The following is a 16,997-nucleotide window of genomic DNA, read 5'->3' as shown; positions in this document are numbered from 1 at the left end:
TTTTCTGCATTAAATAAATCAATAATGTTGCTGTTAATACATTTCTTTTATTTTGAACCAGATGTACAGTATATGCAGGCACAGTAACACATTGTTTACTTTCCTGGATGGATGAGAAAATAAGAAATATTGTGGGGATTTTTTTGATGAGAGAAATAATACTCTACATTGTCATACTTTATGAAATCATACAGTAATAAAGTAATCGAAGAGAATGCAAAGAACAGTGTGCGCAGCATGATTTTGTGATCAATTCAATGGGAATTCGAGTTTGTTTTTGGGGTGCGCGCCTTGCCCACCAGGGGGCAGTACATATTATACACGTTCATGTATATTTGGTGATGAAACAGAAGAAGACGTTCGGAACAAGCTGAAAAAGATGTTTTTTCTTTTCTTTTTTGTGTGGACGACACAGAATATATGTTTGTGAATAGTGTTGTAAGCTCTGTCTGCATTTGTTGCTTCCGAATAATTGCATTTTAGGGATGAGAAGCAGGAAAATAAAATTGTGTGCCGTTACCCTTGCAAACTTTTTTTTTTTTTTTTTACTGACGGTCTTAAAATATCCATCCATCCACAGACGAACAACCATTCACGCAGTCATTTTTTTTTTTTTTTTACTGACGGTCTTAAAATATCCATCCATCCACAGACGAACAACCATTCACGCAGTCAATCATTGGGACACTTTAGAACAGGTGCGCGACATCCCCTGATCGACCACCCCCACCCCCCTCGCCTCCCTGGAAGGGCAAGGAAAAATTCAAAAACCCCAAGTGACACACTTGATGGAGTGACGAGCAACTCCATGTAAAAAAGCCAATGACATTCAACCCAGGCACATCTATCCACTTTCTGAATCACTTATCCAAGCTGGAGTTGTAAGTAAATTTGTACAATTTTTATGTTTTTTACAAACAACTACCCGGGTTAACCTCCGACTTGTCCTTCTTCTGGCGGGCACCGGCGTTCAATCTTTATGAGTACAAATGGTGGCGCAGGAAGTCCAAGGTCTTCTTCCAAGCGTCTTCCTGAGCCAGCGAATGCGCCGCGCAATGGCCTCCCCACAGAGCTGTGACTGGAACACACAGCACCGCGCCACGATTACAACCGACATGCAGTCAAGCGAGGCCTCCCCCGCAAGGACTGGGACATGGGCAAGGGTATGAAGCAAGTCATAGTCCAGAACCCTGCCCAAGAACATTGTCCGGAACAAGGACATGGACCACAACAAGGGTCAGGACATAAACCGAGGGAACATGGACGTGAACAGAGACACAGACCGGGATGAGTACACAACCCCAAGTTATTTGTGACAAACCTTTTCTCGGTTAGTGTTAACTTACTCTTTTCCCGACTGCCTACAGATCGGAATGAGCTCGCTCTGGTGTGTGGGGAGTACGGAGGCTCCAGCAAGTGTCCCGCATTTGGGTAAGAAAGAACAGTCAGCAGGTGGGCGTTTCCCGCACGCTCCATCATCTCCTTCATCTGCATCACAAACAGGTTGTTTTATGGGTGAATGTGCACCCTCGTGATTTTGAAACCAGACATTGAACTTGTGCTCCTCACGTCTTGGGCTGACTCGGCGGCGGGCCAGTTCTGGTCATCCTCGCCTGCGACCACCAACAGTGGACATTGCACACGTCCGACCTGGCAAAACACGAAATGTTGTACTTGGTGCATTCAACCAATCCCCGCATAAATAAGACCACCACATGGATTAGAACGAGGGGGTTGGGGGTAGGGGGGGAACAGAATCTGGGTCATAGATGAGGATATGTTAGAGAACCAGGGCATGAGACAAGAAAGGAACAAAAGCATAAAACTGGACATGGCTGTGGATGGGGACCTAGTTCAGGACCAGGACCCAGAGCAAGGACTTGGACCAGGGCCATGGAGTCAAGCAGTGCATTGCCCATGGCTTGGGCCTGGTTTTGGACCAACCCCAGAAGCAAGAACTCACATCCACTTTGAAGGCGGGGTCAGTGGGTATTGGCAGCAGCAAGTTTCTTAAGATGGCCTGGTTCTCGTCATTCAACTGAATCTTGTGCCCGTTCCTGAGGGAACGACAACCAACAAACATAAGGAGGAGCACCTCGTCTTCCCAACAAAATAGCGCAAGTCCCAATGGTGAATGTTACCGATCAAAATAAGATAAAATGTCCGCCATCGTTCCATCCACGGGCTGCACGTGGCTTCCACTGATGCACACTGCACACCTGGGCTGTAACACATGTTCAAACAAGTACGGGGTACGCGCACCAAAATAAAAAGTACACGATCCCGCACAAATACAAATGATGTCATCCTTGCGCAACCTTGACGACATGCGAGTAGGCGGCCATCTTGAGCGTGACGCAGACGCCAAAGGACAGACCTAACATGGCCACGCGTTCGGCCAGGACCCCGGGGTGCTGCTGCAGGAACGTGAAGGCCCTCTGTGAGCGGAGAACGTGATGTCGGCGGTTACTATGGCAACACATACACTGGCTTATCGCTCTCACCCACATGGAGATGAGATGAGACAATCCGTCACAGTGGCATTTCATAAAATAACGCTCTGCCGTTGTTGGTTCGTTAGCAAAAAGTTCAATATGCTACTAATGTCATGGTTATTTGCAGGACATCAAAACCAGGACTGGGACACAGACGTTTGTCTCATGTTAAAGTGTGGTAAGCTCATTCATTAGACTATGAAAGTGAAACCTACAGTAGGTCCACGACATGGCGCAAATCCAGGTCATGGATAGACCAAGAACAGAGCAGTGACATGGATAAACAAGGACTCAGAGAAAAAACAGGAACAGGGCATGGACTAGATCCAGAACTTTCCAAAATGATGATGGCATGCAACTAACATGTCTGGCAGATTGACTAGATTTAGGACTAGGAACTGCGGGAAGGATTGAGACATGGAACAGAACTGGGACATAAATGGATGAGGACCAGGTCATGTATAGGACCGGGCCCAGTAAAGGGACCATTACACACAACGGTATGGCGTTGTGAGCTGGATCACCAAAATACTCATGCTATGCTGCTAGCTTGAGACCTACTGTAGCTCCATGACATGTGACAGATCCGTGTCATGGAAGGACAAGGACTAAAACCAGGTGTTGGAGCAGATCCGGGGAACGGACCACTATCAGAACTGAGACATTTGTCCAATGGAGTGCTGTTCACTCATTCATCACAATGCCAACTTTATAATTACTATCGTGAGACATCAGCAGAAAACAGAATCAGGACATGGAAGGGACTTGACCTCAAAGTAGGTGTTGTCCACCATCTTTCCGGTCTCCACTGTGATCTTCGGGGTCATGTAGTCCAGAGCCAGTGTGGCGAAGCCATGTGAGGCGAGCAGCGCCGCCCGGTACTCAACCAGCTGGCCTCCGCCACCCCACAAGTCCAGGATGGCAGGGAACGGTCCGGGACCTGTGAACCGATTTTTTTTGGGGGGTTTGGGGGTTATGGGTGATTTAACAGGACATTTCACCATGAAGTCACATGTACTTCTGGGTGGCAGTAGTTCAGAAGCCAGTCTTGCGCTCTCCTCTGGACAATTATGTAAAAAAGTTTAAATTGTATTCGGTACACTCGCCCGAGTTGTGTGCAGGCAGTATGGGGTCGGTTCCCACTCTGACGGTGTGAATGTGGGTGTGAATGGTTGTTCGTCTCTCGTTGTGCCCCGAAACTGACTGCCGACCAATTCAGGTGTTGTTCCACCTTTCGCTCAAAGTCAGCTGGGATAGGCTCCAGCAACTCCTCGTGACCCAGTTCAGGATAAGGGACGTCACAGGTCTGATGATCAATGATCATTCCAAAGTTGTTAAGGATTTGTAACAAAACATCAGGGGCCAGGTCATCAGGATGTGTTTGCTGCAGGGTCAGAGACTGTCAGAGGGAGGTCGGAACAACCTGAGGGCCGTGTTGAAGGAAGGACGTCGTTTTTGCTGAGATTCTGCCCTTCCAGTCTTCTCAGATTGGGAAAAAATGTTTCATTTGCTTTGGGAATTGAGTGAAAGGCGGGAACACATTCTTAACTTTGTTCAATGGACTTTTAAATCAATCTAACATCGTGTAGTATAAGACTGTGTCAAATTTTGGGGTTAAGGTCAGGGGATGTTGTGAATATTTGTCAACTCTGGGCACGTGAAGCCCTTTGAGACCGTTTGTGCCTCAGGGCTATAGAAATAAAGGTGATTGGAATTGGTTCACTTTGACGAGGTCGTGACGAATAGTTGCGGTCTGTCTGATAACAAACTCGGCTTATCAACTGCCCCGAGGCTGGTGGTTGCCTTTGTACGTGGGACAAGATGTCAGTTCTGAAGCTCGACAAACTGAGTCAAGTCAAGGAGTTGCTCCCTCGGTCTTACAGGTTTTAAGATCGAGGGAGATATTGTTTACTTCCACGACAAGGCCACCGGTAGCCTCTCCCTTTTCTGCCACGCAGAAGAACCATGTTTACAAATATTCTGAAACAGTCTATGAGGGATTTGGAGTGTCGCGCCAGTACCTGTGGGCAGGAAGAGGGTCGCCGTCAGTTCGTGATCCTTGATGGGGGTCCTGAGAACGCCGGGCGCCATGTACCAGCGCTCTACCGTTTGAGACGCCAGCGGTACCTGATCCGTGAAGTCGGTGAAGTGGTCCTGGTAGACGGAGATGGTGAACTCCATGGGGGTCTGCACATTCTTCTTCCTCAGCCTAGAGATGAGGAGGGATTAGCTCCTTTCTCGCTGGCCGTCTTTCTCTGCTATCGCTGTGATGTGTCAAAGGAATAGAGGGACGAAAGCAAGCCACCAATTTCCTAGCTTTGGAATGTGGTACCAAGGATGCACTGCGACGCAGGAATTTTGTGCAATCTCGTGGTAAAAGCGGCTATGAATGTAGTCTCGCCGGCCGTGCTCTACCTGAGTCCAGGATGGCTTCCCGGAACTGGTCTGATGCTCCAGAAAAGGCCCATCTGCTCCACCCCGGAATACGTCCCACCCAGGCTGGGATCTCTGGACACTGCGCAGCAAAGATCATGACCACAACATTTCCATAGAAATCCCAAAACAGTATCATAATGGCGCCTTGATCGTCCCATAAGAGTCTCCTAATGTCTCCGGAGCGGTCTTGGAACATTCCCTTAATATTCCAGACGGGGCACACCAACCCCCGACATACCGTTGAGGGAGCCTGCGGCGTCCGTCAGGTAGTGAGCAAAAGCCTCCCACCCGTGTCTGTCCTCGCAGCGGTGGAAGGCGCACAGGGTGATCCGGGCTCCAGGGGGCGCACTCTGCACCAGGATGGCTACCTTCTCGTCCACCAGACCTCTGGACGGACGGACCGACAGATGGACGCTGCGCTGCTGACGCCACATGATGACCTCCCCGCAAAAGGTCACACAATTAGGAAGCGTATGGAATTCGTGGAGGAAGTTCAATTTCTTTTTTTTTTTTGTCACAACTTATTCAAGAAAAAAAAAAACATTCCAAGATTGGCTGCTTAGATTGCATTTTGAATTGTCTTGAGCCCGGGTGTCCAAACTCTGTCCTCAAGGGCCGCCGTCCTGCCTGTTTTCCAGCTCTCCCAGGAGCATGGCACCCGATTCAATTCATCAGAAAATCGTTCCAATGGCTCTTCAGGACTGGCTCATCTGAATCGAGTGTGTTGCAGCCGGGAGAGCTGGAAAACGGGCAGGACCGGCGCTGGACATGCCTGGTCTTGAGTGAAGCCCGCCTTTTCACGGCATGTGAAAAGTGTTCAATGAACACAGCAACGTCAGCGATTTCCACAAGCGGCAAACGTTATTCGATAGTGCTCAATGCAGCAGGCAAACAGAAAGTTGATGTTTGACAGGCAGGCAGAGTGAAGTCCACAAAGTCACGTGGCTTCGTTCATTTACTCGCTTTTGTGTTCTGGAATATTTCTTGCCTTCGTTTAGGAGCATTGTCTCCAAAATGTATTTGTGAATTATGTCACAAGATACTTATTCAATAATTGCTTCATAAATTAGAATCAACTAACTATTTTACATAAACTGCAAACGTGACTAAAATAAGGAGTGAATAATTGTTTCAGTGTAACAGCAGGATAAAAAGTGAACCAAAACCCCTTGCGAAGGCAAGGAACAAAATATAAATGGAAATAGTTGTCGGAAAATAGACAAGAAAAATCCCAAACGGGTACATTAGCAAAGCCGTGACCAACAACAACAACAACAAAAAACAACTTACAAAAAGTAAGCAAAGACAACCAGGTGGAATCAGAAAACGGAGAACATGAAAGCTTGAGACGTCTCGAAGAACTCGTGTCTTGAGGGCAGAGCTGTGAGCGAGGCGAATTTTCCCACAGAGACGCGAAGACCGAGTCCTCCCTGAAGAGTCGGCCTAATGACATGAGCAGCAGGTATGCGACCCGGAGGTGAGGCCCTCCTCCGCCACCTGCTGGAGATACACGGGAACAGAACATGACAGTTTTCTGAAGAATGCATTTGAAATGCAACTTATTGCTCTTATTATGTAAACCTCTTTTACAAAAGTAACTTTTTATTTTTTGTTTTTTTTGTGCACAAATCCCCCCCCCTCCGTCCCGAAATAAGATGACCCCCATTACCTCCATCGCTTCAAACAACAAAGCGTATGCAGGATAAGTGCTGAAGATTGCATGACTGCCCCCCCCCTCCGTCCCGAAATAAGATGACCCCCATTATCTCCATCGCTTCAAACAACAAAGCGTATATGCAGGATAAGTGCTGAAGATTGCATGACTGCTCGTGTCTTATGTGATGTGTTGTGTTACTGTAGACAGAATTATTTTGTTATTTTATGTCAACTGTTCTGTCAAGCGCTTCGTTACAGCTGCAGCTGTTGTGAAAGCGCTGCATCAATCAAGATCTATTGTATTGTATTTATCTTTGAAAAACAGAACTGTTTTTGAGAAAGAAAATGAAACGTTCGGACCTTAAAAAAACATCTGACTTTATTCTCGGAAGACGACTGCTATTGACAAAAAAATGAAAAGTCAACTTTTATTTCCTGAAAAAAAATCGAATGCTGCACCATGCGATTGTGAGATTGTTACTTTTTTATTTCAGATGACGTATTTTTCTTGCAAAAGTATGATCTTTATATATATATACTTATGACGAATTGTCCAGTTTGTTGAGAAAAGTGTTTTTCTTTCAACAAGGTCTGCCAATATCATCCAGAGTGTGATCAAGATAAAAATCGCGCCAAGTGGATTGTGGGTAGCCAGCGCAGAAACGTCACCACTGATCCACTTGGGAGACCTTGGCTGAGGGTTTCCTGTGGGAAGTCGGACAGACGCCTCATTTCGCGTGACGTTCACAACATCCCTGCGCTCGAATAATCGGTGGTGTCCCACCAATGATGAAGGAAAAACAAACAACTTGTCAATCATTCGTCTGAGGGATTTGGACCATCGGTAGCCTGAGCAAGAACGTCCACACCGATCCACTCCGAGGGAAACCTTTCATCTGACGTCGGGGTTTCCAGGTCTTCCCGTGGACGACGTACTCCAGCGTGGCGCTCCTGTTGAGCGTGAAGACCGAGTCGCTTCGAACGACGGCGGTGAAGAGCGAACCCTTGCTGTTGGCAAAGTGTCCCGGCAGAGAAGTCCACTGGCCCGTGCTCAGGTTGTAACAGTCCATCATGCACCTCAGGAAGTCGTCCGACGGCCCGTTGCGCATCACGTACAGATTGTCCCTGTGGCCCACCATGCAGTGGCCGTAGCTCTGATAACGGATGAGGCTGGCGACCAAACGCCACTCGTCTGCGCTCGGGACATACTCGTGGATCTCGGTTGTCTCCATCGGTCTCCACAAGCACACAAAAATCCTCCCCGTGGCTTTGGCGCACGCCGCCCCCGCCGCCGGCTTCGGCAGGTGCGCGGCGAACTTCCACCTGCCGGTCCGGACCTCCAGCGTTTCCACGGATGACATCACCGTCCGCTCGTACTCTCCTCCCATGGCGTAGAGGCGTCCGTCTCGTCCCAGGAGGCTGAAGTTGAAGCGCGGCTGCGCCGGACCTGCCAGCTCGGTCCAGAGATTCTTGTCCACGTCGTAACGGAAGCACGCGTCCACGACGTCTCTGTGGACGCCGCGGACGCCGCCCACGACATAGAGCTTGTTGTCCAGGACGGTCACGCCTGCCATGGAGGTGCTGGCCTCCGGAGGGAGATCGGTCAGAGTTTTCCACGCGTTCCCCGTTTCATCCAGGTAGCAGACCGTCCTGGAGGCGGCGTGGACGCTTTCGCTCATATCGCAGCTGACGTGGGCGCCAACGGCCACGAAAGCGCTCGGGCTGAGTGACTCCACGAAGGAAATCAGTTCCGGCGGCAGAGTCCGCCTGACCTCCGCCTCTATGTCGACGTACATATCCCGGATGTACAGCCCAGCGGCATGGTAGAGTTCCAGTAGGCCGAAGGTGGAGGCGGTGTGGAACATGAGCAAGCAGTTGTCGGAGTCGACCAGGTCCACCAGGTGCCTGGTGAGTGGCGCCGCCTGTAGGAAAGCAGCACATTGGATCGCCTCCACGATGTCGTCGGCATCCAAACTGGGCGCCTCGCCTCGCATGACCGCCAAGGCGATAAAGAAGCCACGAGCGCGCAGACACTGGAGGTGGATCTCCTCCTGGCGACACTCCTTCATCCCAGAGCGATAGAGTGCGCCAAAGTAGTCGCAGCTCTGGACCAGTAGCGCCTTCTCCTCGGAGAAGCGGATGTCCTCCACCACCACCGTCAGTCTGGCAGCGGCGGGACCGTGAGGCCGACGATCACCGCCCGAGTCGACTTTGCGGCTTCCGTCTGCACGTTCGAGACTGTGCAGCGACATGGAGACGCTGCGACGAACATCGGAGTAGCTGGAAGTTATCCGGACGTGCTGTCGAGACGCCGGAGAGGAACTGCTTCACGCTGTGATGGGAGACTCCATTTCAAAATAGAGCAGCTAAACATAGACGAGGACAACTGAGCGGAGTCACATTTACAACGCTCACGGGTCACATTGTCACCACACTGACCGCCTCTCCATACTCGAAGGGTTGAGAACGCTTGTGTGCAAAGGCCGCAGTCGATTGTTCAAATGACCAAGCGCGTCATTTGTAGATGAGGTTATTCGAAAAACTAAAATTCAAATCATAATCGTGGTGATAATAACATGTTTACGTGAAATCGTTCCTTTCAATCATGAATTCTTAATTTCTTCATCTCATTTTGTTATTTATAATTAATCCAACTATTATTCAAAAACATCACTCAAGAAGATCAAGCACAAATGTTTTCCTAATATTTCGTATTCATTGTCAAATGGTCATTTAAAAAAAATTACTTACCTATTGCAGTAATTATTTAATCAAACAAAAATGTTGTTATGTCTTATTTCCAAAACAGGTGTTTATTTTTAGGGAAGCGTTTAATGTAATGATAAAATGATCATGCACTTTTGTGGTCCACGCTTTTACTTTTTTTTCTATTAAATCCCAAACGTCAACGAAAGGCAGACATGTCTCTGTGGCGCAATCGGTTAGCGCGTTCGGCTGTTAACCGAAAGGTTGGTGGTTCGAGCCCACCCAGGGACGCACAATCTTTTTTGACTTTTGAAGTGGGAAATAAAGTCACAAAGTAACAAATCTGTCGTCGCGGCTGGTTTAGAGCGGGAGGTTCAAATATTGACCTCCGATCGCCACAGAGATATCTTCAATTCTCTCTTAACAAGTATTTATTTTAGTTGGGCGTTTTCGCGGCAACGTTGTTCTTTTTGAACAGGCGCGCTGAGGACAACTTGTAGGGTAGGGGTCCTACCGGAACACGGAATCGCGTTTGCAGCTGTAAGCATAACAATTTAAACCATTTTAAATGTCGACCACGTTCTCTAGCAAAATATTTTTTTCCATTTTCAGAACCGCTCTTTACTTTTCGAACTCACCTATGTTAATTGGTCACACTAAAAGAGAAGCAATCTCGTCTCGTGTGCACAACGTACCAAACCAAACGTTGAAAAGGAATTGAAACCTTGCACCTATTCTATAACGTTGGTCAGCAATTAATAATCTACCAACAAAATGCATTTCGCAAAACACAAAATACTTGCCTAAACATCGGCTTTCACGTAAACACTCGAATGTCCGCGGTTTTGTGTACGTTTGGGAAGTGCATTGTGGCACGTCTTTGGGGATGGACGACGGGACACTGTTCGGCGGGGAAACAACAGTTCGGTCGTGTAACATGATGATATCGTCCACCAGAGGAGGCGTCTCAGGATGGGTCGCTCGTCCAAAGACAAACGGGACATTTACTACCGGCTGGCCAAAGAGGAAGGCTGGAGAGCGAGGAGCGCCTTCAAGCTGCTGCAGCTCGACGAGGAGTTCAGCCTGTTCACTGGTCAGACTTTATACTCGAGTCGTTTTAACTCCCCACAGAACGAATCCCCTGACACAGCAGTCACGAAGACGCGACATTAACCAGGAGGCCACCACACATGCAGGAATGACAAACATGCCAAAAGCAATATCCACAAATCTTTGGAGACTCGAGCAGCAGTGCACGCGGGGACGAAAATAACGTTTCAATGGAGCCGATCTGTGTACGGCCCTGATCAGCAAAATGGTGTTTCATTTATTTGGCACCACTGGAACCGTCCAGCCCCCAGAATCATTTTGGCACCTCCCATCTGTAGTCTGTCCTCCATAAAGAGGGAAATAAGTAACAAAGCTAAATTTAACTGATATCTGGAGCGAATGAATAATTTGTGCGGCACAGTGGTCGCCTGCTGAGCACGCCCGCCTCACGTTACACAGGTCCAGGGTTCGGCTCTGGTTATTATTGTGCTACATCATTTGTCATGTAATAAGTGCTTAATTTGTGTTGTTTTGTTTGTGGCAACATCAGGTGTGAACAGAGCTGTAGATCTCTGTGCTGCTCCTGGCAGCTGGAGTCAAGTTCTCAGTCGGAAACTCAGGTATCTATACATAATTTTACTTTCTGCACATCTATCTGACAAGGGTGAGGGCTTCTGTTCCATGGAAAAAAAAATATCCAGGACACTGGTCAGCCTGGAATGGGTCCGAAACAAGTTTGTTGTTGTTTAGAGGTCATGGGGAGAAGTGTGAGGGCGGTGAAGAGGTGAAGATTGTGGCGGTGGACCTCCAGGCCATGGCTCCTCTTCCAGGAGTCACTCAGATTCAAGGAGACATCACCAAGGTCAGCCTCAAATTAAAAAAACAAAACACACACACACACACACACACACACAAAAAAAACTGTAAATATATGTGATATGTATATCAATATATCAGGTCCAGATCTATTTCTGTACAGTCTGTAACTAGCCCAAACCACAAAATGACGAAAGCCTTCTAGTTTCGTGCAAACCGCCACGGGATTGAGCGGACATCTTCTCTCCCCTGGCGTCTCAGGTGTCGACGGCCGAGGAGATCGTCCGCCACTTCGAGGGCCAGCCGGCGGACCTGGTGGTGTGCGACGGCGCTCCTGACGGTCAGACCCTTGGCCGCCACCCCGCCATTGCTGCCTAATGGACGTCCCTCATGTGTTGTTGTTGTTTTTGTTGCCATAGTAACGGGCCTCCATGATGTGGATGAGTATATTCAGGCTCAGCTGCTGTTGGCTGTGAGTCGCCAGGGTTTGTTTTATGCGTGGATGGCTTATATCAGTCATTCTAGCTGTTTTTTTTTTCTTTCTTTTTTAAACTTCAGGCACTGAACATCACCACTCACGTACTTAAACCAGGAGGAACGTTTGTGGCGAAGGTCAGTTCATCTTCTCTTGTTTTACTGTTGACAGTCTGTCCCTTATTTTGTCCACCCTCTCCAACTTATGAATTATTTTCTCAAGTACAGGTGAAGCAAAACAACTTCAGCCTCAGCATTTGTGGCTTGCAGCTCATATTTCGCGTCAAAAATGTCCATATGTGTCTGCATGACTGCATTTGCTCCGTATAAATGGCACCGTGTCATTCATAATGTTCAATGCCACTGACTCCAGCCGCCTCCTATCTTGTCATACATAAAATAAAAATGTGGAAATGATTGCGCTCAAGTCTCTGAGTTAAGTAAAGTAGGTCCTCGGCTTGCTGCCATGTTGTTAGTGCAAGCAGCCCACACATCACCGGGGACCTGCTTTGCACAACAGAAGCCGCCGCCCCCTTCAAAATGTTTTTGACAAATAAACTCCATTTGATCTATAAAATTGATTGTTGACACCATTTCCTGTCTTCTGTTTTCCCCGCCCTTGTCAGATCTTCCGAGGCAAAGACGTGACACTGTTGTACTCGCAGCTCAAGATCTTTTTCGGCGGCGTGACGTGCGCCAAGCCTCGCAGCAGCCGAAACTCCAGCATAGGTCTGCGGCCACCTTTTTTTTTTTTTTTTTTTTGAACATTTCTTTCATTGTCGCTCTGTTTTTATGTATTTGTTTATTTATTCATGTGTTCTTTCTGCTGGTGTGCAGAAGCGTTTGTGGTGTGTCAGAACTACCACCCTCCAGAAGGTTACGTGCCCAACATGTCCAACCCTCTGCTGGATCACTCCTACGGTAATCTCATAGCACAACATCAAATTCAAATGGATTCATTGGTCTAGTAGAAGAGCAAATCATTGCTCTGCCTGTCACTATCGGTCGTGGCATACATTGTCACATTTATTATTTATTCATTACAGATAATGTCGTGAATAAATAAGAACTTCTGGAGAGATGAAGCGAAATTATATCATTTACTATGACACACCGCTTACGAACGACTGGATTTGAGAAACCTGGGGGGGGTGTTTGTTGTTGTTTTTTTTTTTTTAAAACAGACGTGGACTTCAACCAGTTAGAAGGTCCAAACCGCATCATTGTTCCATTCCTGGCGTGTGGAGATCTGAGTGCCTTTGATTCCGACAGAACCTACCCTCTGCAGGTGAAGCCACCCCCCCACCCCCCAAAAAAAAAAAAAACAAAAAACAAAACTTCAGTGACCGCCCTTAAAAATGACTTTGTTCCTTCGTGCTGCAGTTGGATGCTGGCAAGGAGTACCAATACACCCCCCCCACCCAGCCGCCCATCAGCCCCCCATACCAGCAGGCCTGCCACCTGCGCAAAAACAACCTGCTCTCCAAGGAGGACTCTCCTTCTTCACTGGGACCACGACAGAGCGGAGACCAGGCCCAGGCTGACTGACCAGGCCGAGTTTTATTAGCATGTAAACAACAATCTTACGTTTTTAAATGATTTTTATTCCAGGCAGCGTGGCAGCTGGCTGAGCGGTTTGTACATCTGCTTCACATATCCAATCCATCAATTATCTGAACCGTTTTATCCTCCCGAGGGTCGCGGGCCTGCTGGAGCCTGTCCCGGGTGCCAGCCAGTCACAGGGCACACACAGACAAACAACCATTAACACTCACAGTGGAGTACAGTCCTTTTTTTTTTGTCTGTATGGGCTTTTACATTGACTGATGGGTCAGTTTCTCAAAATGGACTCTGACAATGACTGGCAAACTAGTCAAGGGTGTTCCTCAGGATCTCGCCCAAGACTCATTTGGAAGACCGTAGGTTGCAGGTCGCATGTGACCCTAAAATGAAGATCAATGAAAATGAAGAGATGGATGTGCTGTATTTCTCATGTAGTGTTTGAGAGTTGTATTTTATAACCAACATGGAACAAAAAGGCATTTTTCGAGGTCATGTGTCAGAATTTTTTGATTGATTGAAAAAAATGGACTTGCTTCCTATTGTAGTACTAGAAATGTTGTATTTTTTTTTTTTTTTAAAGGGGTGGGGTGCCATAATTGAAGGTCTTTCCTCTCAAGGTTACTTTTGAGAGTCGCACACACCACTCCGTCGGGAAATGGGAAACGTCTCGGCTCCTCCACTTCCTGGTTTGGGTTGGTACGTACGCTCGACGTCACGACGCAGAGGACTCTCAGCCGCATTGTTGTTGGGGGGAAGAGAAGCAAGCTCAACGAGTCAGCTCGGCCCGAGCAGCGCAACCGTCGCTATTCCGCACAGCCAGCAGTGAGTTCGGAGCGGCCCCGACGCGGCCTTCTATCGCCCTGGATACTTTGCGGCCGCGCTCACGTCGCACTCGGTTCAGCAGCGAGCGCCGGCCGAATGCGGATTTAACCTAACCGCCGGTTGGGCTCCGCAGGCCTCGCTGCTTTGCTTTTGGGCTCCGCAGGCCTCGCCGCTGACGCCATTGCTAAGTCGTCCTCCTGCTCAAGCTGAATTCTTGAGAAAAGCCAGGTAAGTTCAGCCCCCCTGGGCAACCTTTTCGTATTCGCCCTCCATCGCCGAACTCCGGTGGTCGTCAGACGCAAACGTTGACGGCTGCGACAATTTGTATCTTCAAAGCCCCCGTGGGTTTTCTTGTTGTGTTAGTCGCCATATTTCCTTCCCCCTTGCTCCTTTTAGCAGGCTAGTCCGGGGCGAGCGACGTGGACCGACTGTGCGTTTATCTCCAGGACGCGGAGTGGGGCTTCCACGCGTAGCAAACGTTTCGAATAACTCTCCCGGTCAAGCTTTACGTTAAACTCGCCGTTTGCTCGCGACCAGTCTCGTCAACAAACCCCTTCGCCGAGCGGACGTTAGCCGCGGCGGCTAACAGTCGCTTGTCCGCATCCGATCGAAGTGGGGGGGCGGGTAGCGACCCGGCGGCTTTGATCGAGCCGGTGGAGACTCGCTGGGGTCGGCGTGGAGGTGCTGAGCTCACCGCTTCCTTTCTTTGGTTCATCCGTAGAGAGCGAGAGGGTCAACGCCTCCCGGCTTGCCCCCTCACACAGTCAGCAGCGATACGCAAACTTTCAAGCATCGCATTCATCACGATAATCGCCGAAAATCGGTAGATGTGTCATTAAACGTCTTAGATGCAGCCCTGCGATAATTTGGGGACGGCGAGTTGCATTTGTTATGAATTGGGATTAGGGGAATTTGGGGTCGGTTGAGGGTGGGGGGGGCAAAACCGTCGTATGTCCCGTATGTTGTTGTCTGTCGCCGTGCATTGCAAAGCACAACACGCTTGAGATGCCGAGTGAGGCGACGGAACCATGCGACTGACCGAGTGAGCGGAATCATCTTCACCACGCAACGCGGTCTTTCAGGCGACTTGTTTGTTATGGTGTGGCTGCATGTCCAGTGGAAGGGGAAAAACCTCAGAGGGTGAACCCGGTGGAATTTCTGACACAACCGCCCAAATTGGTCACACGTTTCCTCCCGCTGTAGGTGAAAATATTGAGACCATGTCGAACGTTTGTCTTTTATTGACGTTTTAACATACACGTAATCATCAGTTTTTCACTCTCACAGTCAGTAAGTGCAAGACGATCATAGAACATCACGGCGAGGAAATAAAATGTGTCGCTTGCGCGGTTCTCCAAGTGAGAAAATATTTTGTTGCTGTAAAGCTGGCAGAATTAAACATTGGATATTTTTAACACCAAATTGTCAAAGCAAAGTGTTCTCGCTTATTGCTCACCCCAAACGTCAAACACCATCGAGAGGCCGACAGAGATGAGCACACACACGTTGCGTTGATTCGAAACCTTTAAACAGCTGCCACTTGAACACACAAAACAGTACTCGTAGGCGCAGCTGGATTTGTCGGTCCGTCCGTCGGTCATTATTTCAGGGGGCTTCGATAGCCAGTTGGCATTTGGCACGGGTGCAAAAAATAAAAAACAGACACACACATACAGTCCCTCGGAGAAAAAGCTTGTTTTTGCTGCTTTTTGATCAGAAACCGGCGTTTTGGGTGAAACCAACTCATGCCGAGCTGATGATTGATGCAGAGAAAGACGGAGAAACAAACTTTTTGTTGGTTTGAGGTTTATCTTGTCACACATTCTGTGGATCTTCATGATTGATGCAGAGAAAGACGGAGAAACAAACTTTTTTGTTTATCTTGTCACACATTCTATGGATCTTCACAAATGGATGCAAGTGCTTTCAAGCGATTCCTAGTGAAGGAGTTCGCATCGGCAACGATCGAGATGTTTCTTGGGGGGGTGGTGACTTTTCGCCGTGAGTCTCGCTCCATCGTCTTGACTATTTCAATTGTACAATTATAATTTTCTATGATTGATTTCTTTTCATCCCAAAGCTTCTGTGGGAAGAGATAGATGCCCAACAGGTGTCGCGAGCGTACAAAGCCGCAAAGAGATTAGGACGAGAGAAGGTGAACACAAAAGGTGCGTGAAAAAAGCGCCCCAGGCGAAGCAGGAGGATCGGGTTGCGGGTTCAGACAGGGTTTCCTGTTCTACCGAGGGAAAAGCAAGTGTTCGGAATTTGTGCTCGTCGTCTTCCGGGTGTCACGAGCACATCGGCGGCTGAACGGCACTTCCTATGGCGACCCAAAATGACACGCCCGTTGGCCCTCCTCCCTGACAAGTCCGTGCCGTGAAAAGCGCACCGAGTCATGCGGCTGAATGAGAAGGGGTTCAGACAGGGTTTCCTGTTCTACCGAGGGAAAAGCAAGTGTTCGGAATTTATGCTCGTCGTCTTCCGGGTGTCACGAGCACAATCGGCGGCTGAACGGCAGTTCCTATGGCGACCCAAAATCACACGCCCGTTGGCCCTCCTCCGTGACGAGTCCGTGCCGTTAAATCGCACAAAGTCATGCCAGTGGTCGGCGACGGCAGCATTCAGCGGGCCGCAAGGGTGATGAGGTGCACTGCGGGCGGGCGCGGCGGCGTGACGCGCTCGATCTCTTTCTCTTTTTCAGTGCATCCCACGCTTAGAATATGCGGGAGGTGCAAAACCGACCTTTCCTCGATCGCTCAGATTTTCACCGACGCGTGTCGGAAACATATTCCCCAGAAGAAACGGGGGTTCGCTTCGTTTTCACAAGCAACGAGCTATGAAAAGACACTCACCGGTTTTCCGCCCTTTTGGTTTTGTAGCGCGTCGGAGCATGAAGAAGAAAGGCCGCCACCAGCGCCCGGCGGCGCTGAAGAGGGACTCGTCGCCCATCAAGCCGTCACCCAATCGGGAGACGCTGCC

The 16,997-nt window shown here is 48.8% G+C and overlaps 3 protein-coding genes and 1 non-coding gene across 6 annotated transcripts; 2 read left to right on the top strand and 2 right to left on the bottom strand.

Moving 5' to 3' along the window:
• Positions 1–930: 930 nt before the first annotated feature.
• On the bottom strand, positions 931–6,395 carry LOC109522967 (acyl-coenzyme A thioesterase 4-like). Of its 3 annotated transcripts, none has more exons than XM_019881793.1 (11): positions 6,222–6,395; positions 5,170–5,371; positions 4,911–5,010; positions 4,517–4,704; positions 3,266–3,435; positions 2,319–2,438; positions 2,142–2,224; positions 1,964–2,057; positions 1,570–1,650; positions 1,347–1,488; positions 931–1,078 (listed from the first exon to the last, which is right to left on the bottom strand). In XM_019881793.1, the coding sequence occupies exons 2-11, from the start codon at positions 5,363–5,365 to the stop codon at positions 978–980; spliced, it is 1,275 nt and encodes a 424-aa protein (XP_019737352.1). In that variant the 5' UTR covers positions 5,366–5,371; positions 6,222–6,395; the 3' UTR covers positions 931–977. The 3 variants fall into 3 exon arrangements, with proteins under 3 accessions (XP_019737352.1, XP_019737353.1, XP_019737354.1); XM_019881794.1 differs by having other exon boundaries at positions 5,170–5,375; positions 6,223–6,395; XM_019881795.1 differs by having other exon boundaries at positions 5,170–5,318; positions 6,222–6,394.
• Positions 6,396–7,128: 733 nt separating this feature from the next.
• kbtbd13b (kelch repeat and BTB domain containing 13b) lies at positions 7,129–9,229 on the bottom strand. Its single transcript, XM_019881791.1, has one exon. It carries the CDS (start codon positions 8,837–8,839, stop codon positions 7,400–7,402), a length of 1,440 nt encoding a protein of 479 aa, XP_019737350.1. The 5' UTR covers positions 8,840–9,229; the 3' UTR covers positions 7,129–7,399.
• Positions 9,230–9,510: 281 nt separating this feature from the next.
• Positions 9,511–9,584, top strand: trnan-guu (transfer RNA asparagine (anticodon GUU)). Its single transcript has one exon. It is a non-coding gene; the product is annotated as a tRNA-Asn (tRNA).
• Positions 9,585–9,735: 151 nt separating this feature from the next.
• On the top strand, positions 9,736–13,343 carry ftsj1 (FtsJ RNA 2'-O-methyltransferase 1). The gene is made up of 11 exons (XM_019881797.1): positions 9,736–9,833; positions 10,251–10,386; positions 10,894–10,963; positions 11,094–11,205; positions 11,421–11,499; positions 11,579–11,631; positions 11,718–11,771; positions 12,260–12,362; positions 12,471–12,554; positions 12,818–12,921; positions 13,017–13,343. The coding sequence occupies exons 2-11, from the start codon at positions 10,266–10,268 to the stop codon at positions 13,179–13,181; spliced, it is 945 nt and encodes a 314-aa protein (XP_019737356.1). The 5' UTR covers positions 9,736–9,833; positions 10,251–10,265; the 3' UTR covers positions 13,182–13,343.
• The last annotated feature ends 3,654 nt before the right edge of the window (positions 13,344–16,997 follow it).

This window comes from Hippocampus comes, unplaced genomic scaffold (genome assembly GCF_001891065.2).
Source record: "Hippocampus comes isolate QL1 unplaced genomic scaffold, H_comes_QL1_v1.1 scaffold299, whole genome shotgun sequence".
In the NCBI taxonomy this organism is placed as follows: domain Eukaryota; kingdom Metazoa; phylum Chordata; class Actinopteri; order Syngnathiformes; family Syngnathidae; genus Hippocampus; species Hippocampus comes.
Note: the sequence above shows the minus strand (reverse complement) of the source record. Positions and strands in the feature narration are given on the sequence as shown.